Raw genomic sequence first — 21,669 nt, forward strand, 5'->3', positions numbered from 1 at the left:
AGTATGAAGGTTGGCATGTCCCTGGGTACAAACTGCCCCCGTCCATTCTGTGCTGCGATAGCAGAACAGCACAGACCAGGTAATACATAAGGAAGAGAAAGTTAGTTTCTCACGGTTCTGAAGGCTAGGAAGTCCAAGATCAAGGTGTCATTCTGGTGAAGGCCCATTCTTTTACTTTTCCAAGATGGTGCCTTGAATCCATCGTGGGCTCTGTTCTTGACATGGCAGGGGAGAGGAAGGGCAGAGAGAGGAAGAGCCACTCCAGAATCCCCTTTTCGAAGGCACTAAATCCACCTCTCCTAGGTCCCACCTCTTAACTCTGTTAGAGTGGCAATTAAGTTTCCACATGAATTTTGGAGGGAACAAATGTTCAGCCATAGCAGTTGCCATGTTTATGGGCTCATGTTTCTCCTTAGAAAGTCAGCATGGCTGAAGTGGAGTAAGAAATAGGGAGAGGACAGGAGAGACCAGAGAGGTGGAAGTCAGGATAAGAAGCCAAGTACTGTAAAAGGGCCTAGAGAGACTGTGAGCCACAGAAGAGTACGATCTGATTTACGCAGAAAGAATCCTTTGGGTTCCTGTGGCTAGAAAGGCAAGGATAGTAACAATGAGACAAGAGGGGGGCTTTGGCAATATCCAGTGAGAGAAAATGGCAGCCTGGATTGGGGCGATGGCAGTGGGGAGCAGGGAATGCAGGCTAGTTTTGCTGGTTGGACTAAATGTAAGAAGTAGAGGAAAGGGAAGGATCCAGAATGGCCTCTGAACTTCTGCCTAGAGTATCCAGGTGGTGTGGTGCCATTTTCTGTAATGGCGAGCATTAAGTATTTTTGGTGCTAGGAGTGGGCGTCAGAGTTCTGTTTGGAACATGTTATATTTGGGGTGCCTATTAGACATCCAGATGGTGACTTTGCAAATCCAGGCAGTCAGGGAAGGCCTAGGGCTGGACATATAAATTTAAAATTATGGATGGTATGCAAAACCTTGAAATTGCAAGAGATGGGTAAGGAGAGAGGCTAGACAGAGAAGAGGGTGCAGGGCTAATTCTGCTGGTAGGCCCCAGGGTGTTCTAGCACCTGGACCGCCCAAGCCCAGGAGGAGGGAAATTGACTCAGTATTCGAGAGCCACTGCAATAGGTTCCATTCAGCTTGTACCCACAGCAAAGATTCTTACACTCCCATCATCCACAGCTCTTTCCCATAGAGTGGGTGAGCATCGTGGACAATATGGGCTCTCCGCCCAGAAATTCTCTGTGATCTCTTGTGACTGTTAGCGTGTCCCAGGTATTGGCTCCATTGTTCTCTTGCTTCTTACAGATAGTTCCTAGGGCACATGATTTAGAGGACATTCCGTAAGCCACTTGAGTCTTTTTAGCTCTACATAGGCATGCCTGGGGTGAAGGTGTACCCCTAGACAGGCATGCCCTGGGCCCTCCTCTAAGGGTTCGTAACCCATAACTGAAGGATATAGGGATATGAACACTGGGCTCCTTTCTCTCAGGTCTAGATAAACCAGAACATAGTTTTAACTCTCTAGCTCCTCTGTGACATGAGCCTGAAGCTACCCCCTGGGACTTTTTTGCCTTTGCACCCCTGCCCCCCTAACATGTTATTTGCTTCTGGGCGATTTAATTGCCCTTCCTTTCCCCTTTTCCCATTCTGGATTATAAATGTGAGTATAGTGTCATAATTTTTAAAAAAATTAAAATGGAATTTAATTAAATATTTTAAAGCATTCCCAACTTCTGAAAAAAAAAATGTGGTTTTTTTTGGGGGGGGGGGGCGGAGCGGGAATAGTTTCCATTTTAGCAGCCATCAAGTGGAAAGGATTTTGCTTTTGATCCTAAAGGCAATTGTCTGTTTCTACTGATTCTGGTGAATTTGTTTCTTGTTTAATTAAGTGAAACATTTTCCAGAGAGTTATCTGTATTCACTCTTCCAGCTCACAGAGTACTTGCAAATCTCAAAGAGATAAAACTATTAGGTGATTATTTCCTGTTCACACACCCAGTCAATAAAATTATGGAGATTAAGCAAGAATAAGACAGGATGTTTAACAGGGTTTGATAGTGGTAAACGTGATCGCCCTCCAATGGGAGGCCGTGAGCTTCCCACACCTTCTCAAGCACACAGTGTTGCGTCCTCCATTTCCAACTCCTCAAACAGCCTGTAGCTGTGGGCTGAGCAGGAACCGGAAGCCCAATAGCCGCTGGGATATCCTGGTGACATTTTCTTTCTTTCCTTGAGGAAAAACCAAAATTAGATTCTACTCATTTTGACTGGATTTCCATTGATTTTAAGACTTTGGGGGGACACTTTCATATCTACAAACAAAAACCACTGGGGTCTTTTGCTTTTAAACATCAATTGACAGATTCTCTCCATTTTCCCACTATCTGCCCTCCCTCTTCCTTTCGTTTCTTCTCTCTTTCTTTAAGGATAAAGAAGATGCTAAATCAACTTTCTACCTGAGCTACTCACAAAATGTGTCCTAGAGTTCCTAAGTGGGGTTTTTCTTTTGCTAGTGATAGAGTTGCATACCTGTGATAGCCTCCTTTACCTTTAGCAGCCTCAGTCTGAAATTAGGCATAGTAAATATTCAATAAGTTATTTGTTGAATGAATGGGTCTGTGGTTTTATATCCTTGGCACAATCTTAAAATATCAATACTGTGCTTTGTTTTGCACCAGTGATGAGAATCTTGGTTCCCAACTCTTTAATTCTGGTTAATGATTTGTCCCAAGTATGACTACATTGGGGAAATCCTTTTTAAATCCTTAAAGTGTCTTTGTGCATTTCAGAAAATTAAATTTCACTAGATTCTGTTGCGGTGAAACACCCCTCGGCACATTCCTTTGCTTCTGAATACCTCTGAAACACTTGGAGTTTGACCATAGATTTCACAATACATTGAGGCATGCAATTATAAGACAATAATGCATGCTTTTTCATGCCTGAACAACATATCGAAGTTAAACTGTGGCATTGAAACACAATTGAATTTTTTTTTGCATCTAATTGAATGAAACCAACATAATATCGAGTTTGGTATTTTGCTATATTATAAGAAGTATTGTATCTTTAGATTTCTAGTCTGGAAATGAAAACAATTGACCATAGAAATTAGTTAAAAAGGAAAAAAAAGCAAATTGTTCTCTGTTGATGAACGAATACTTACTTTTTGGAGTTGGGATGAGAAGTAGTATTAAAATTAATACTAGGAAAAGTGACCATGACAGTCATAAAAAGCTTAATTCAGAAGATTGAAATGGCTATTGGACTGTCTTTCTAGGCTGGCCAGCCTCCCAGCCAGATGCTTGGGTGAGTGCAGGGACAGTGTAGGACTGGCCCAGGCTTTCCAGAAGGGCGTGTGAAGCTCTTCAGGTAACTTTAGGAATTTTGGAAATACACCAGGTTTCTGAATGTTACTCTTGACTCTGAGCGGTTATTTATGAGTGGGTGGGACTTTCTCTGAGACTATTAGGGACATGACCCATGATGACAAAGGAACCCTATGATTGGCAGCATATAATTAAGGATTCTTGTTGAGAAAGGTAAGTGAGACAGCATAAAAGCATCGATTGAGCTTTAGGTATTTGTTCAAAGACGTACATTTTGGAAACCCAGAGTGGGCATACGTTTTCTGACATGCAGAACAACACCTGTGGTGCACTAGGTCAGAATCCTTGAAATCAAGAACACCCAGAAAATACAGGCTCAGGGGGCCACTATAACCTATGCCCTAAATGTATCCAAAGCTCTTTGAAGAGAGAGGGTATCCATGTGAACACTTTTGTTCTTGTATTAGAAATAGATATGAGTGTTTGCATGTTAAAATAGATGTTGTAAGTGAATCTTGTCTGTATTAAGCGAGAACGTTCTGATTCACCCAACCCAACTCAAGTTTTTCCCTCTGTTTTACTTTGAAAGGAATGCGATGTTAATTCTGGGGCATTGATGGTTTACAATGCCTGATCCAGACAAAAAGGTGAAGACCACAGAAAAGTCAACTGATAAAAAACAGCAAGGAGTCGCCAGCAGGTAACCCCATATGCTCTTTACTAATTATTAACCGAGGCAGTGACTATTGAGCAGATTGAATAGCTTTTTGAGAAATAGTGTAGACTCCTAACAACTGCTACTGCGGTTACAGTGCCCACTGAAACATTTGACCCTTTGTCGAGTTCCAAGGGAAAAATGGTGGGTGCGTCCGAGGTGGTCTATAAAGCAGGCCTGCAAGTAGCAGTGTCACCAGTGGGTAACATGACCCCATTCACCTGGAGCTTTCTGTTGGTTGACATTGTGGTATTTTCTCTCCTAGGGACTATTCAGATCTTAAAAGGCTCCGGTGCCTTTTGAACGTTCAATCAAGCAAACAACAGGTAGTTTTGTTTTTTTTTTCCAAAGAATGTGCATGATTTAATAAAAGAGAATCACATGTTTCCAAAGGGATCCATTTAACATCTTTACAAGCACGATATGTCCAGTTTCTTTGTTCTTCGCGTGTCTTCTCTTGCTTCATCTGGCTGTTTCTCTCGTTCCTGGTTCAGGCCCTGCCAAGACTTGGCATCCACAGCTTTTTCATCCTCCTCTCCTGCGGGCACCTTGCCTTTCTCCTCTGCTCATCCCCACGGATCCTCTCTAGCAAAGCTTTTACTCTTCACTCTATAATCAGCAAACTCTTTTATCGAATGCCCAAATCGGCCTCTTCAGAGCTTCATGGAAATTGGTTTTTCCAAAGCACGGTTACCTGGTTCTCCTCCTCCTCCTCCGTCTGCTCCTGCCCTTGCTGTTATGATGCAGCTCTTGGGGCTTGGGGCTAATCATATCCCACCAAAAAGGAGAGAGGAGTGAGCTTGGGTTATTTTGAACAGCAAAGGAAGGAATGGTACTCCCACTTTAATTTATCTAGAAATTTTTCTTTTTGGTTTTGCTTCTATGAAGGCTTTGGAAAGTCATGAGATATTAGAAGCTGTTCAAGGAGGTTTGGGAACAATGTAGCAATGCTAATAACAACGATAACAGCTATGTAGCACTCACAACTAGTAAATGGCAGGGATGGAACTTCAACCCTAGTCTTCTGGCTCCAGAGGCTATTAAATTATATATATTTAGGTCAATTTCTTTAAGAGCCCATGTGGTTAATAATGCCAACCTTAAGGGTTTTTGTTTCATCAACCAAACTTACCAGAGAACTATAGCATTTTTATGTATCTATTTATACTATAGACTGACTTTCTAATGATTTGATGGCATATGAAGGCAGAATAATGATATAGTTAGGGAACACTTACTATGTACCTGTGCTCTACCTGCATTATCTTGCTTAATAATTTACAAATCCCCTTTTTACAGATGAGGAAACTGAGGCACAGAGACATTAAATGATTTCCAAAGGTCATAGTTCTGGACTCAGGCACTCCCATTTTGCAACAGGTGTCTTTAACCATTGAGATATCTTTAAAATGTGTTGAAAAATAAAATTATAGTTAAAACAATTGTGGGATGAGCATTGATTTGGAGTAAAAAAAAAAATACCTTTACTCTGTGAGCCTATTCTTCTCTGTTATTAATGCTACAGCCTGGGGAAAACTTTCTTCTTGTCTACCTATTTCAGCAGTCACTCTGCCCTTTGTCTGTCTTTGTACTGCCAAAATAATCTTCCTGGTTCTCTGCTCACAAGCCCATGCTTTTTGGAGAGAATTTTAAGACTTTGGTGGGACATTTTTGTTTTGGTTGCTCTCATTGATTCCCATTGTGCTTTCTGTGATGTAATCCTAATACGGAAGACTTCTATTCTTTGTTTTTACTATTCTCTTCTCCCAGATTTCTTCCCTATGAGTTCTAACCTATTTCCCAAACCCACATCTCATGATACCACCTCCGCATATCTGCCATGCCTAAAGTGACCACTCTCTTCCCAAGGCAGCTCTCTCACCAGAAAAGCATTATTTTTCCTCGCACTTTGGAAAGTCTTGTCTACGTATCTTATTTCCCAACAAGATGGAAATTTCCCAGTGCCAGTAAAATTGACTTCTCTCTCTGGTTCACTGTATCCTCTAATTCAGTGAGTTTTGGGTTATTTTTTTTCCTAACGGAATTGTGACACCCCATGAATATGTACAAGCCCCTGGTCCAGGCAAAAGAAATATATGATGGTGGTGTCTTGGTTCTTGTTGGTTTTTTAGCTCAAAGGATGAACTTTGAAGTTCATCCTTAATAGTTCTATTTTGTCCCCGTTCTACACTTCCTTCTTGACACCTGAAAGGCTTAATTAAAGTTAATTTAACGATTTCTCCCTTTTAGCCAACTTTGGAATTGGCAATCCGTTGTCTGACACATTTGCATGGCATATCTTTTTGTTAAATATTTCACACAAACAGAAATGCATATTTGTAATGCTTGAATTATTCAGAAAGTAGATAGCTCTAAGGAAAAAAAAAATGAAAATAACTGTCTTCAATTGGATGAAGGTTCCCAAGGCTCACAAGATTTATGCCTAATTCTGTTTATAAAACTTTCACACATTTGTAATTCTGAACTAATAAGTGTTATTCTGAGTACCTATTCTTATTTCATAAAATAGTGTGGAAAGATTTATAGCAGAAGGAATATTCTGGAGAAGGTAACTCGAGAATTTATTTACACCTTTGCTTGTTCCAGAAAGAATGTAAGGAGTCTGTAAGTGTTGGGAGTCTCCCCGGCTCCAAAGACTAACTTCCCCATCCCTCAAGAAGAGCCATCCAATGGTGAGCCCTGCTGGCTCACATGATCCTTCTGTCCAATATGCATGAAGTATGATGGGTTACCCTAAATTAAATTAAAAACAGGACCAACAATAAAAGTAAAACAAGGGCTGGGAGCACAGTAGAGTTGGGATAAGGCAGAAATGCTCAATAAAATATGTGAGTAGTTCTCACATTTGGCTCTGAGATTTTTAGCAGTCAATTTGGAAAGAAAATTTGAGGTTAAGTCCCATTCACCTGAATTTATGCTGTAATAAGATATGATATGGCCTGGGTTTTTTTTTTCCCCCATTTCTTTCTTTTTGCAAATGGGTCAAGATGACCAATTGCTGGTTACAGAGGAAATCTACCCTGTGGGTTCAGGCAGAGTTGTAGAGAACTGAATGCTTCTCTAGCTGGATCTTTGATGAGCCAGGCCATGTCCCTCATTGTTTCGTTGTGTTATGGGGCTCTGCCTTTGCTCTTTGTCCTGACCGTGTGCTCCCTGTGTCTGCAGAACTTGCTCTCCACGTTAGCTACACAGGTACCTTCCAGCTGAGCATGCATTCACTGTTCTTTACTACCTTCCATTCTGATCCATGGTGCCTGAGCTTCCTCCTTTATTTTCCACCTCGACAAACCCCTGTTCACTAATTCTGCAGCTTGTTTCTCAAGCCTGCTTACTGTCTGCAATTCCTCACCACCTGGGGACTATAAGGTCCTTGAAGGCAGAGACCATGGCTGTTCTGATGACTGTATATCCAGATTCTCATACAATGTCTGGCGCACCAAGTGTCTGCAACAAGTGTGCTGATTGGGTGAACTCATCTGGAGGTGGTTTCAGATGAGTTAGTTGTCTGGGAACGAAATGGGCATTCATTCAGCCGCTTCCTATTTGAGTATCTACTATATGCCAGGCTTTGTTAGAGGTGACGCTCCCTACAGGGTGACTGAATTCAAAGCCAGAACGCTGATGTGTAAACTGGACATTGTACTAGACTGTGATAAGTGCTGTAAGAGGAGAGGTAAGCTCTCCAGAGGAAGGCATGGATAAGTGCTCGCCAGGAGGCTGTTTGAACTGAGCCCTGGAACGTGATCAGTTACAGGCTGCACATGCCCAGGCATGGAGAGGTCAGATACCCACAGGTCAGATAACCAGCAGGTCTGAGGCATTGAGGAGCCAAGGGAACATGCTCCAGGGTTCTGAACTCACGTTGCTTTCATCTGAAGTGGATGGGTTGTTTCAAGGTTCCTATTGTTAAGCTGTGGTCTTTCCAGGAGGAGGGGGGTAAGAGAGGGTCATAGAAAGGGTGAATATGATCAAAGCACATTATATGCGTGTATGGAAATATCACAATGAAACCCATTAATTTGTACAATTGATATGTGCTATTATTAACAATAGCACTGAGTTCCGGGTTCAACATAAAAGTGTAAGTTGCACCTATGGATGCCAAGTTCATCTTATCCACTGAAGCTCCATGAGTTGATTCCCAACACTGGCTGCCTGCTTTGCCCACCAGGGCGATGACTGCTGGACATGGAAACTTTCTGCCCTCTCCTTTGGTGGCTTGAGTTTGCTTTCTCTGTCTTGGCTACTTTTCTCTCTTGCAAACAGTATTCTAGGATTCGTGCCAGTGGCAAGGGGATCTGAAATTCCTTGGACCTGGAAAACCTGCTTCCTATTTTCTCTCTGTTGTAACATTTCGTGTTAACACAGGAAAATTTGCTTGTTGCTGTGGCTTTGTGTCTAATATCATTTGGGTCATCAGTTCAGATCTGAAAAATCACCTAATTACGCATTTGATTTATTTGGCAAATTCATCTGAACAGTGGGAATAATTATGAGGATTGAAAGAGTATTGGCAAAGAGGTAGAAGTATACCTGGCACATAGCAAGTGCCTTATAAATGTAATTCATTTAACTTTCACGATGACTCTGACATACATGCATAGTACTTCTGCTACTAGTACTACTACTATTTTTAATATATATTATATATATATATATATTTTAATATCTTTATTTATTTATTTTTATGTGGTGTTAAGGATCGAACCCAGTGCCTCACACATGCAAGGCAAGTGCTCTATCACGGAGCCCCAGCCCCAGTCCTATTACTACTATTATCATTTCCATTTTAATGATGTAAAAACTAAGGCACAGAGAGATTAAGTAAATTTCCCCAAATCATACAGCTAGCTCATGGTGGATTGACACCCACAGAGCTGATCAGAGAGTTTGTGTGCTGCCTCCAGTATCCATGGCCTATTGTACTTTCACTGACTGAACTGAAATAGAAAGGTAAGTTTTACCTGATGGAATGTTTGATATGTTTGTGTGTGTAGTGCCAGGGATTGAACCCAGAGCTTCTTGAATGATAAACAAGTGCTCTACCACTGAGCCACACTCTAGCCCTTTTTATTAATATTTTGAAAATTCAACTGTGGTTGGTGTATGAGGAAGGATTTTTTTTTTTTTTTTTTGGTGAGCTATAAAACAATGTCCTTTTTAGAATGTATTTTTCTAGAAGATGAGCACCTTTTGGGGAGTCAGGAATATTCTCTTTGGATATGGAAATAATGTTTCCATGTTGATTTCTATCAACTATCTCAGTGGAATAAGACAAGTGCTTTATTTTGTAATTATATAGAATATAATCATTTATTGAAAAATGTGTCTTTTCTTTTGTTCTGTTACCCTCTGTTTACCTCATTTGTAATAATTAATTATACAACACTCTTCACTTGTACTTTGGAAAAGATAAGATATTTATCCATACCATGCTTAATTTTATGTAGTATCAGAAATAAATCTCAGGTTATCTCAGATATAGTGAGTATTGGTAAGAGAAACTATTTGAATACTGATAACTTGACAACTTATTATATGAGTCACTCTCCAGTTCATATGGTAAATGGAGACATGCTATTGTGGTTAATTTAAACAAATTTTCTTTCTTTTTCTTTTATACTAAGTTTTTAACCCAGGGTGCTTTACCACTGAGCAACATCCCCAGTCCTTTTTAAAGTTTTTAAAGTTTGATACAGGGTCTTGCTAAGTTACTGAGGCTGGCTTTGAATTTGCGATCCTCCTGCCTCAGCCTCCTAAGTTGCTGGGTGTCACTGCACCTGGCTAAATTTTATTTTTCTTATGATGAACTTTTATAAGTATTTTAATGACGTTCATAAATACTATTGGATGTTCAGACTGATTAAAAGTGATAGATTCTCACTTATCAACATATCCCACTACCTGGTAAGCGGTGTGTATACTTGGCTAATGTGGAAGATGGAATGAGTGTGTGATGACTCCTTCTCAGTCTGGGCACACCACACGATGCCAGAGTGGTCTCCCTGGACCCAGAAACTCTCCAGGTCCACAGCTAAAACACACAAGAAGCTTCAAAATCCCCTGATGCCTAGGCCTCATCTCAGACCTGTGTCCCCAGCATTGCACCAAGTGCTGGGTAAACAGCATTGAACCAAAATGGACAAGTTTCCTGATATTATAAGCAAGGGAATGCCAGGGGCGGTAGTTTATGCCTGTAATCCCAGCAGCTCAGGAGGCTGAGGAAGGAGGATCACGAGTTCAAAGTCAGCCTGAGCAATGGCGAGGCGCTAAGCAACTCATTGAGACCCTGTTTCTAAATAAAACACAAAATTGAGCTGGGGATGTGCTACAGTGGTTGAGCACCCCTGAGTTCAATCCCTGGCATCCTCCCCGCCCCCACCTCTGCCCCTCCAAAAAAAGATAAGCAAGGGAGACTGAAAATAATAAGTAACCATAAGATATGACAAGTAGTATTGTAAGCTATGAATTAAAAATAGTGTAAGGTAGAGAGTAAATGTTTTAAGTCAAAGATGCTCAACTCTCAGAAAACCCCTCCAGTTAACAGGGCTGTCATCTTACTTATTGACCTGGAAAATCCTTGTGCTCTTTGGCCTCCCCTCTGCCTCCCCCCATTTTGTTACTTTCTTTATCCTGTGCTGAATTGTGATCCTCACGCACGTACTCTGTGCTTCTATTTCTGTAGCTTCCAGCCATTAACTTTGATAGTGCCCAAAATAGCATGACGAAGTCTGAGCCCGCCATCAAGGCGGGTGGACACAGAGCTCGAGGTCAGTGGCATGAGTCCACAGAAGCTGTTGAACTTGAAAATTTTAGGTAAGAAATCTCCTGTGCCCCCAGCAACCTGTTCTCCATAGCTTCTTAATGTGTATGACAGGAGCTACCATTTCAAATCTGTTTTCAAAATTTCCCAAGGAGATCCTTGGTTTAATCTTTTTAGTTAAGAGGTTCAACCATTCCCAGAAATAATGCATAAATAACAGGCTTAATGGTCACAGGTGGAACTGACCTGGGACTTTCAGGACACTGTGCTGACTTACAGTTGGCATTTGCTCAACGAGGAAGTGGTTCCAGGTTGTGACCTGGCCAGGCTGATTCTGAGATTTGCTGAGTCTTTGGTCAATCTACATCTTTCCAGTAATGAGAAGAAATGAAAGAATCGGTTGCTGTGAACAGATGTGGTGGCTAAAAAAAAATGTGGTAGTCAAAGCAACCAGGTTTTCAGTTGCAGGGAGAGCACCTCACCTGCAACACTGCAAGTGTCAGCCTGTGTTGATTTCTGTTGCCATGTAGACCTCCGGGAAGCTGTGCATTCTCATGGGCCACTCCCCTTCCAGGAGCTGGTTCTCTCAGTTCTACAATGTGCTTAGGTCATTTGGCACTAAGTGCCATGTAAATAATGAATGGCATGAAATATTGATATGAATATTCTAGAATGACCATTTATTTATTGGGCCTCGATTGTTTTTCCTATCACTCGATTAATTTAATTAGTCCAATCATCCACATGATATAACGTGGGTTCATAGTTTTAAAATATGTCTTCAGTGAGGAACAGTAAATGGTTATTGTTACATATCCAGTTTGCCCGTGTCCATGTACTAAGAAATCAGGATAGCCCTCCCCTAGCTAGGGTGGGGACTTACATGCAGGCTAATGACATCTAAAAGGCTTCAAAGGCAGATCGTTACAAATGATGACACAAGGTTATAGAACTTGCCTTCAAGAGGGTATATTCATGTAATTCCAGCTTATTTGGCCTAGATCTCAAAACTAGCCTATTTTAACATGCACCAAAATATTACACATACCACAGCAACATGACCCTTATGTGCATTGTCTTTTATCCTCTTCTAGGATTAAAGTGGAATGCAATGAGGCTATTTTTAACCTCTTTGATAGGCTCTTACATCAGCAAAAAGAACCTGGAATCTGAATATTTCCAAAATTGTATTAAAAACACATATACATGAAACATAAACAATAACAATCAAGCAGTTACTATGGCTGATGGAGTGTAGACTGTTAATAAATTCCTGTTATCTACAAACAAATATTTGTCACCACCATTGGTATTGACAGCTAAAGTGGCTGGTGGGGGTTGAGGGTAGGTAGAAAGAGGATGGAAAGGATTCTTGTTTGCCTGGTGCAATCCATCTAGATAATGGCCCCAGACATTTTTTTCTCTCCATATTCCATTTTTTCCCCTCTGACCAATTTTAGCTGTTAAGTGTTTTTAGGGAACAATTTAATTAATATGGTAAGATGAAAGGCATTTGCTTGACTATAGTCTTCATTGTTAACTTTACGTTGAATTTCAAGTTCCAATCTTGCCTTTAGCAGGGTTAAACCTCAAGAATCCTTCAATAGTTGCCTTGAGTATACAAGGTATTTGTGTTGCATTGGTAACTTTTTAAGGTATCCTAAGTAATTTTTATTACAAAATGCTCTTCTGTTTGTTTCATCTCAGTATAAACTACAAGAATGAAAGGAATTTCAGCAAACATCCCCAGCATGTGTTATTTCAGGAGATCTTTACAGCCTTGGTGAAAAATAGACTCATATGCAGGTAAGACTGTCCTTGGAAAGGTAGACTGTTACCCAAGAAAGGCATATTTCAAAAATCTTGTACACAAAATGTGATTTGAAGCAACTTACAAGAATGTGTAATAAGAGGATGAAAAAGAGCAAAGGCCATTTAGAAGGAGGCAAATAAGTAGGTGTTGCATTTAATCTCATTAATATCACTCTGGTTATGTCCTGAATCTAGCTGAGTTTGGTGACAGGTAAGGTAAAGTGGGAAGACACTCAAGTCACATTGTTTTCCTTAATTTCCTTATTTTGAATTTGGATACTCAAGGAGGAGTTTATTGTGGGGTCCTGATGAAAGACATGTTGGGTTACACCATGGATGACATCCTTCAGGTACACTTTTGCAGTTCATACAATGACTGATTAAAGGAACTGCCCCAGCCTTGACCTTGAAGAAAGAAAGGATGAGTGTGCAACATCCAGTCACAGCCCCCTGAAGACATTGCTTTCTCAGGACCAAATCAAATGCTGCCCCCTTCAGAGGTGTGGCAGCTGGAACGTAGAGGAAGGATCAGTTGATACATACTCTAGATTCTGTCTCACAAATATCAGGGCATTCAGGTAGCCATCAGCTGGCGCTAGAGTGCTGTCAGGATTGAATTTTTTATCATTCTGAGGTGCTTTACAGGAGAGCTGGTTATGCTGCTGATGCACATGAAGAAGGCTCCCAACATCCTGTCATGGTTGGACCTGCCCTTTACCCTTCCCAGAAGATCAAGTAAAAAGATGCTGATGAAGAAACTTAAATCTTCTTCAATGGGACTTTGAGATATCTGAGTTCTTTCTTAGTGAGAAGGAGAAAAACTACTCCTATCATGAAAAATAAAAATAGGAGTATTAATAATTTAATGCCTGGATCAAAATAACACTTTGACTTTGCCCCATGCAGTAGCTGATTTTAAGGAGAACGGTGTCCTGATGCATCCTCCATGGAGAGCCAGCTACTAAATATGTGACTAAGTGGTGGCCTCGTGACTTGATATTTTGGATGGGGTCATTTAGTGTTGCATATGAAATTACTGCACAGTGACTGCCAAATGGATGGACTTTCCAAGGGAAGTCCATAAACCATTTGTCAGATCTGTACTTTGGGGGAAGGCAGTAGATGCAGAAATCGTTAGGGGAAATAATTGGGCAAGGGAGAGCATCCGCCAATTAAAAAAGATCCTAACCGTTCTGAAGTCAAGAGATGTCTTATTCTTAGTGATTAATGGGGCATGTTAGGTTGGATGGATTACTTTATTGTAATATGAGCAGTCCCTGGAAGTCTTCAAACTAGGAAGAGATAATTGTGAGTCTCTTTGCTTTCATAGTACGAGAAGGAATTTAGGAATGTTGAACATCAAGAGCATCCTTTTATGTCATCCTTTGGCTGCTGAAAGATTGCTGTGTTCAGTTCTGTTCTAAAAGCAGGATTGGGTAAAAGATGGCTTAAGTACAAAGGTCTTCCATTGTCCCTCACCTCATGCAACCTTGCTAAGATGGCCAGGACCATCTTTTTATTTTTTTTTCCCTCCCCTCTAACTTTAGACTTAAAGAAGAATTACATCTCAGGGCTTTTTCTGATATGGCTTCCTATTTCCTTCCTTTGTGAACATCCAGTTTAGTATTGTGTTTGTTTTGGATAGAAAGCTTAGATTTGATTAATCAAACAAACTGATGCTATCACAAATTACTGTCTGTAAGAGAGGGAAGAATGGTGAAGGAAGAAAGGGTGACTATATAAAGATGAATAGACATGTGGTCTCTCTCTTCCCAGGGACTCAAAATCTACTCTGGTCAGAAATTACCCACTATCCCAAAACAAGGGAAAATTGGTAAATATATACCATTTTTATTAAGCACTAAAGGCTGGATGAGATTGGGAGTGGGAACTTCAGTCCTCTGTCCAGTTCTGGTTGTGGACAAGACTGGGCGTATTTAGGATGTTAACACTACACAGTCTTACCCTGAACTTATGACTGATTGGAAATATAGACTCCTCAGCACAATGTGACCCCCCCCCTTCCAATCCTTCCCTCAATTTCTACCCAATTGATGGTGGTGGTGTTTCTCTTCTATTTCATTCTCCCCACCTACAGTCCTCCCCTCCCCTCCCCCACACCCATGGACCCTTCCTTTCTAGGTTCTTTTCCTCAGATTGACCGGTAATTACTCCCCCATTCTCAGAAATGAACCTGCCAAGTGGCATCTGAAACGAGACAGGACTTGTTAATCCAGAGTCAGATAAGGTAACAGTGCAAATGCCTCATGGTAAATCTGAAAGGGCAAGAGAAAGTCCCGCCCATGAACCCGAGGTTGCACAATGCCAGCTAGCTAGCCTCAATGCATGGCAGGACATGGGAAGAAATTTTCCTCTTCTAACCTTTCTTTCTGCTGTAACATCATTTGTCTATAGTGCAGCCTGTTATTAATAGATACGTTCACACTTTTCCCCTCTCGTCTGCTTGAACAGGAAAATATAAAGGGTGACTGGGCTCCAGGACCAGGTTGTTATGAGATTGCATAGGGGAAGTAAAAGTTGTCGCAACATTGACATATTCTCTGTTCACTGGCCACTTAGAAAATTGACCTCCGTATGAATAGCTCTTCTATGTATCTCTTTCTCTGTGCTCTCTCTTCCTTGGTTTATTCTTTGCTGAAGGCAGATTCTGTGATACCAGGCAAATACAATTTAACTTGTGAAGTGAACTTGCACATCTGGCTAAGGACATAGGGTTTCATGAAGTTATTGAAAGTGATGGTGCCTAACTGACAGAATCCGACAAGTGAGGCCCCAGCGGAGTTAGGTCACCTGATAATCAAAGAAGAGGGCATTAATAAGGACGATGACAAGATGGGACATTAAGAATCTGTTTAAAATAACCAAGATTAGGAGAGGCCTTTTTGGTTTCCCTGTCTTTTGCTCTAAGCTTTACCACTTTAAATGTAGAGATGAAGAAAATTAGCTTTAAGAACCTAGGATCTCATGTAGTCCTTGAGCAAATAATGATGTCTCTTTTGTAAGCGAACTTGGAGCAAAAGCCTAGTTCTTAAATTTTATTTCTTATAAATGTTATTTAGAGTCTGTCCTGCATTTAAAGTGCACACACACATGCATGTGCACACATGTGTGCAAAAAACTCAATTTGGGGCTGGGGATATAGCTCAGTTTGTAGAGTGCTTGCCTCATATGCACAAGGCCCTGGGTTCGATCCCCAGCACACCACACACACACACACACACACACAGCTCAAATCAAAACAAAATAAAACAAAAAAAACCCATTTATAGAGGTGGGACGGACTTTGAAGAAATCCAGTCTGTCTCATTGGGTAGATGAAGGAGCTGAGAATTTAAGTCCAAGATCCTAGGGCAAAATCTTGGCTGATATTCTTTATTCCTATGCCTTTCTGATTCCCTGGTTTCTTTTTTTTTTTCTGTGCAAACAATTGTAATTGTGTAGTTAATCATCAAAAGCCCTCTTAATTAAAATATTTCTATATAATGAAAGTTGTGATACACTAATCAAAGCACATTTGAAAAAGTTTTTTTTTTGAGTTTGCACTAGGGAAAAGTATCCCTTTGGTAGTCATGTTCATGTTCATTCTTTACTACTGCTTGCTGCTGCTTCTTACAAAACTCATCTACTTTGATGTCTAATAGGCATGAAATTAAAATGTTCCCACCTTCCCAGAAAAGAACTGCTTGTTCTTGGACCACCAGAGCCAGTTACAAACTTGGCCAAAGGAATAAATCACAGTTTGCCATCAGTATGCAAGCTTCTGAGAGACAGGCAGTGAGTGACAGCCACATTCCAGGAACTTCAGTTCCACAGCTGAAAAATCAAGTGTTGTCTAAAGACCCTGGGAAAGTCCGCCTGTCACTCAACTCCCCGTCAGTTCACTCAGAGAAGCTGAGCCTTCTATAGAAGGGCACTCTTCCTTTCTAAATGCATCCTGTGTTTCACATATTGATTGGAAGACTCTTTCCTGGTTGGGCATCTCAACAATAACAGCTAAATCAGGACTATTTGATTTTTCTCTTGACTCATGAGAAAACCTGAGCTTCAGTGCTCCCCACCTATCAACCTGGTCCACGCTGCCCATCATCTCTTGCTTGGACCATTGCAGTAGGCTAACTGGGTTCTCTGCCTTTGATGCTTGGCTCTCTTAGACTCTTTTCTCAACAGTGCATCTAGAAAGATCCTTTTAAAATCTATCAGATCATGTGAGTCTTCTGCTCAAGGCCTTTCAGTAACTTCCCAGAATAAAAAAAATTCCAAGTCCCAGCTCCCATTCTATGAGACCCTTCGTGCTCTGGCCCCTGCATCTCTCTGACCTCAACTCTATTTTTGTTCACTCTGCTCCAGTCTCACCAACTTCCTTGCTATTCTTTGCACAATCTCCAGTGCGTCTGCCTCAGGGGCTGTGTATTTAACTGTTCTGCTCTTCTGAACAAAACTTTCACAAGGCTCTCTTCCTCAATGCAGATGCTAAACTTACCAGAGAACCCTCTCTTGAGTATCCTGAAATAGAACCCCCAGTACTTGATGCAACTTTAACCTTTGTTGTTCCTCCAGTCACCACCCAAAGCACATTCTTGTTTCTATTTGTTATTGGTCTTGGTGAGTGCAGCCACATGTCCTGGGCTGGACTCCTGGGCTATCACAGTGCTTGGCTGATAGCAGGTAAGAAAATAAACACACACAGGCTCCTTGGCATCTTCATCAGTCATGCAGAAGAAGGGACCTAGAGTTCAGTGCCTTCTGCCCAGAATCCTTGCGATTTCAGGGACCGGGTGGCCCACTGGATGGCTTTCTTATTGGGTGGGGCACATTCAGGGCTTGGTTTAGTGGGAAACACAGTGCAAGGACCAAGAGACCATTGAGAATTAGTGAAACAAGTCTGAGGATTCTTTAAGTAATCATCTGTGATGAAGTTCCTCCTACACACTCTTGCTTCTGTTAAGTTTGCATGTTAAGTTTGATGTGAATCTTTTCAGTTATCCCAAACAACAACAACAACAACAACAAAAACCCAAACAATTGGTAGGACTCAGTATTATGAAGTTGAGGTGAGATTTATTCTGAAACACTCTTTGATTCCCCTACCTTTAAACACTGAGTCAAAGGTGGCAGGTTGTTTGCATATGTGCGCATTAACAAAAACAGTACCACAACAAGAAAAGGGTGTTTATTCTGTGTAAGGGGCCAAAGAGAAGCATGTTAACAATGCGAATGGGGATGGGAACCTCTGCCGTTTCCCATCAGTTCCATCAGCACAGGGACTCAGTTAACCTCTGGTCACTCGGGGTTCTTGTTCATCTCAGTAGCTGCAACTTTACTGTATAATGAATGCTACAGCCTCAGGACGGAGTTTCCTGTGGAACTCCCTTGTCACATAGTGGTTTCTTCCACTGTGCCAGGAAGAGAAACCCTGTAGACTTTCTCTTTTCAAATGCTACATCCATAGTGACCTTCTCCCTTCTCTTTTTATATTGATAGCCAAAAGTGGCATCCGACGTTGACAGGGAAATGCCAGGTGGTCCTGGTCAAGGGCAGTGGGGAGCTGATCACGCTGCCATGTATTAATAGTCCTGTGAAAGCAGTGGCATAAGTTCAGTCACAAGAGGGGATAAATATTTGCCCGCTCATGAATTTGCTCCCGTGTGGCTGCTACCTTGAGACACGTCCTCCAGGGAAACACTATCTTTGTAGGCAGATGAGTTTTTCAGGGCTGCCTCAAAGGACCCCCGCAGGCCACTTTGCTGAAAGTGTCTGTTCCCATATTAAATGTGCGTGGAGACTCTCTCTTCTTTTATGCTCCTGTGTGGGACCCAGGTGGAGGGGCAGGAGGCCAGGAGTGTGGACTGGGAGTCAGGCTCCCAGCTCTGTTACTTAGATGCAGCCCTGGTCATTCTCGTGGCTGTGCCAGGGGCTGACTCTGTGAAAGGAAGACACCTATCTTACAACCTGTCACAGTATTTTGTATCATTCTCTAGTTGCCCCGAATTGTGTGTTTCCTAGTCCCCCAACTCTTGGCAAGCAGATGTATATATCATCTTACACACAGTTCCCCTTGAACAGCAGTGCTCCATCCCACAGCACCAGGTCCTTGTTGAGGGTTAACGGCTGGGAGCCAAGGAAGGAGCAACTGCTCCTTCAGAGGTCGGTGCACAGAGGGGAGAAGCCAGAGGACTCAGACACCAGGAATCCTATTTACATTTACAACAGCAGAGGCCAGAACCATGTAGCAATATTAATAGCTTTGGGCTTCAGTCCCAAAATTGCAAAACAAAACAAAACAAAAAAGTCATCTGCTTGGAACCAAACTTTCAACTCTGAAACTGTTCTGGAAAATTATTCTGGAATCTTCATTTATTTACACTCCTTTAGCAGTTAAAAAAAATTCTGGAATTGTTTTTTCTTGTGTGATAGGGAGGAAATAGGGGGAAAAACCCTTTTAATATTTATTGTACTAAGAATAAAACATAGGAAAGGTCATGAACTTTCTTCATGAAAATTGTCTATAGCTAACAGGAAAAGTACCAAGTATACACGTATTTGTAGCATGTATCATCTCTTAAAATGTCCCATGGCTTTTCCTCTTAAATAATGAAAAGCCATCAGCATTCATCCTCATTAGGTCATCACCAGCAGCTGTTGCAACTCGATCATTCTTTCTGTTAGATCTTTGGGATGTAGGATCTTTGCACTACAGTTTGGGCTACATGCCACCTTTAGCTAGCCACAGCACCTCCCTATTTATAAAGATGAAAGTTATTCTCTTTGTAATAGGAGCCTCTGAATAACCATATTTTTACAAGTCCTCCCATTGATGATTGTTTTAATTCCAAAATGCATTTCACATTTGCCACATTTTCCCCAATGCAGGGTGTGCCTGGTCTGAAGTCAGGATAAACCGTAGTGCAGTTATCTGTGTTACCCTGGATAATTTTGCCTCCTGGTGGCCCTGGGGTTGATTGAGTCCTGCCTCTGTTTTCCAAAGACACTGGGCTTTGCCTCCATGGCAGAAGGGTCATTGACAAGGTTCCTGGGCCAGAGGAGGCTAGGGCATTAATGGCAGCTGTGGGGGACAGCTCTTGCCAGGAGCCTAGGTGATGGTAGGAACCTCTTGCCCTGTGTCAGGTTTCTCCTGGGGGAAAAACAGGAAGGCTCAAACATTCTTGGGAAGATAAGGCCATGGGAAAAGCCCCTCAACCAACTTCCTTCCCAGGAAGCAGAAGAAGTGGTGGTGGCTTGGTAAATGCAGTGGCATGGGGGTGGTGCCACTGTAACCACAGATTTTCCTCCTGTTTTCCAGGTGGGGTTGGGGGTGGGGTATCTCATCCACTCAGGTGTTAGATGTATAGGCTTGAGGGAAGAGTTGAATGTCTTAGGACTACAGAGGAGACAAAGCTAAATTCTGTTACTGGTGACTAAGGATAGATACAGGACAAGCCAGGCGAAGGTTGGTGTCTACAGCTCAAGCAAAGATTCCATGTGACTGGGGGCAGGTCTTTAAAGGACTGTAACCTCTCTGGATGCAAACCAGCTCCGCTGTGGAGGTGGGAGAAAGTGGAGGAAATAGACTAGTCTGAGGTCACTTTTTGTTATCTTTCCCAGTTTTTCATTGCCACCGTGGACTAGTTTGGAGGGCAGCACAAGACAAGTGTCACCAGCTGAGCCTGCCACCCATGGGTGATGCTGGGCAGCACTCAACAGCAGCAGGTTCCACTGTGTGCAGAGCCCAGCCTGCCAGTCTGACCTCCTCACCTCAGGAGTAGTCTGTGCCGGGAGGCCACTTCTGCTCCAAGCAAACACGACGGTTGCACACGACTGGCCTCCTGTCACTTTGGAGAACATCCTTCTAATTGTTTCTGGGGTTCCAGTGTTGAAAGGCCACAAAAGGCTGTCATGGGAAGTACTTTAGGCAATGTCTTGTGGTCCATGTGATAGGAGGAGGGTCAACGTGACTGGGAATGAGTGAGCAAAGATCTGCGGAAGGTGACAGGGTTAAAGGGTGTCGTGGGAATGCTAGATTCTGTGGGGCCTTGTGGGTGGTATGGACTTTGGTTTTTATTCTGAGTGAGATGGGAGTTAGAGGCGGGTTTAGGCAGAGGAGTGGTGTGACTTGGAGTTTGTAAGGATCACCTTGGCAGATGTAAAAAAAATAACATAGGGGTCAAACGTAGCATCCCAGGTAGATGGCTTTTGCAATAAGTGAAGCAGGAGGGTATGATGGCTTGAACTGGGTTGGTGGTTGGGGAGGTGGTGAGAAGTGGTCAGATTGTAGAGCAAAGGAGATTTGCTCAAGAATTGGATGAAGGATGGAGGGAAAGAGGGAAAGCAAGAAAAACCCCAAGGGTTTTGGTCTGGCCATTTGGAAGACTAGAAGGAGGAGCTCACAAAGTCAGTGTCAGGCATGCTAACAATCAAACGGAGATTCAGGAAGCTGCAGGTGCTCATCTCAGTCTGGGCTCTGTTTCTACAGTACATTGGAAACAAGTGTCCTTGACCAGAACACAAGGTACCTCGCATTCTGCACACTGTGAAGCAGCAACATTGGGAATCAACTAAAAAGTTTTAACATTTTAACTACATTTTCTGCCAGTACTATCTGGGCCACAATATATCTGAGTGATGAAAGAAATTGCTCATGGTGGCCAGGCAGGACCAGGAAGGGCATAGGCTACCCCCACCTGGTCTTCCCACTTCTGAGCTAACCACAAAGTTTATAAAGGTGTGGAAATGAAAGACTCCATAATGACTCTGTGATTCCCTTGGGTTTAAGTTCATTAAGTGAAAGGTATCTATACTGAGACCATAGGTGCTTGCCTTGGTAACACTGGGTTAAGTCAGGGAATTTGTCAGTTTGTGCATATTTGAGCAGCTGCTAGGTACAGGGCCCTGTGACTTCTGAACTAGGGTAATGCCTGGCTTTTTCAATGATGTAGCAAAATTGCAACTGTCCTTAAAGACCCTTAAAGGGACATGACTAAATCATTTTTGCCAAAGAAATA

At 42.1% G+C, this 21,669-nt stretch overlaps 1 protein-coding gene across 5 annotated transcripts in view; it reads left to right on the top strand.

Moving 5' to 3' along the window:
- The window catches only part of Nek10 (NIMA related kinase 10), a 210,725-nt gene that overhangs the window by 12,415 nt on the left and 176,641 nt on the right, over nt 1-21,669 (top strand). For 4 of the 5 annotated variants that reach the window (XM_015489627.2, XM_048794821.1, XM_048794822.1 and 1 more), the window contains exons 2-5: nt 3,928-4,038; nt 4,319-4,379; nt 10,760-10,890; nt 12,545-12,643. In XM_015489627.2, the coding sequence (XP_015345113.1) occupies nt 3,965-4,038; nt 4,319-4,379; nt 10,760-10,890; nt 12,545-12,643 (365 nt within the window). In that variant the 5' untranslated portion in view covers nt 3,928-3,964. Of the gene's footprint in view, nt 1-3,927; nt 4,039-4,318; nt 4,380-10,759; nt 10,891-12,544; nt 12,644-21,669 lie in introns of those variants that run through there. The other variant, XM_048794824.1, reaches the window with a different exon arrangement.

Source organism: Marmota marmota, unplaced genomic scaffold, assembly GCF_001458135.2.
Source record: "Marmota marmota marmota unplaced genomic scaffold, marMar, whole genome shotgun sequence".
Lineage (NCBI taxonomy): Eukaryota > Metazoa > Chordata > Mammalia > Rodentia > Sciuridae > Marmota > Marmota marmota.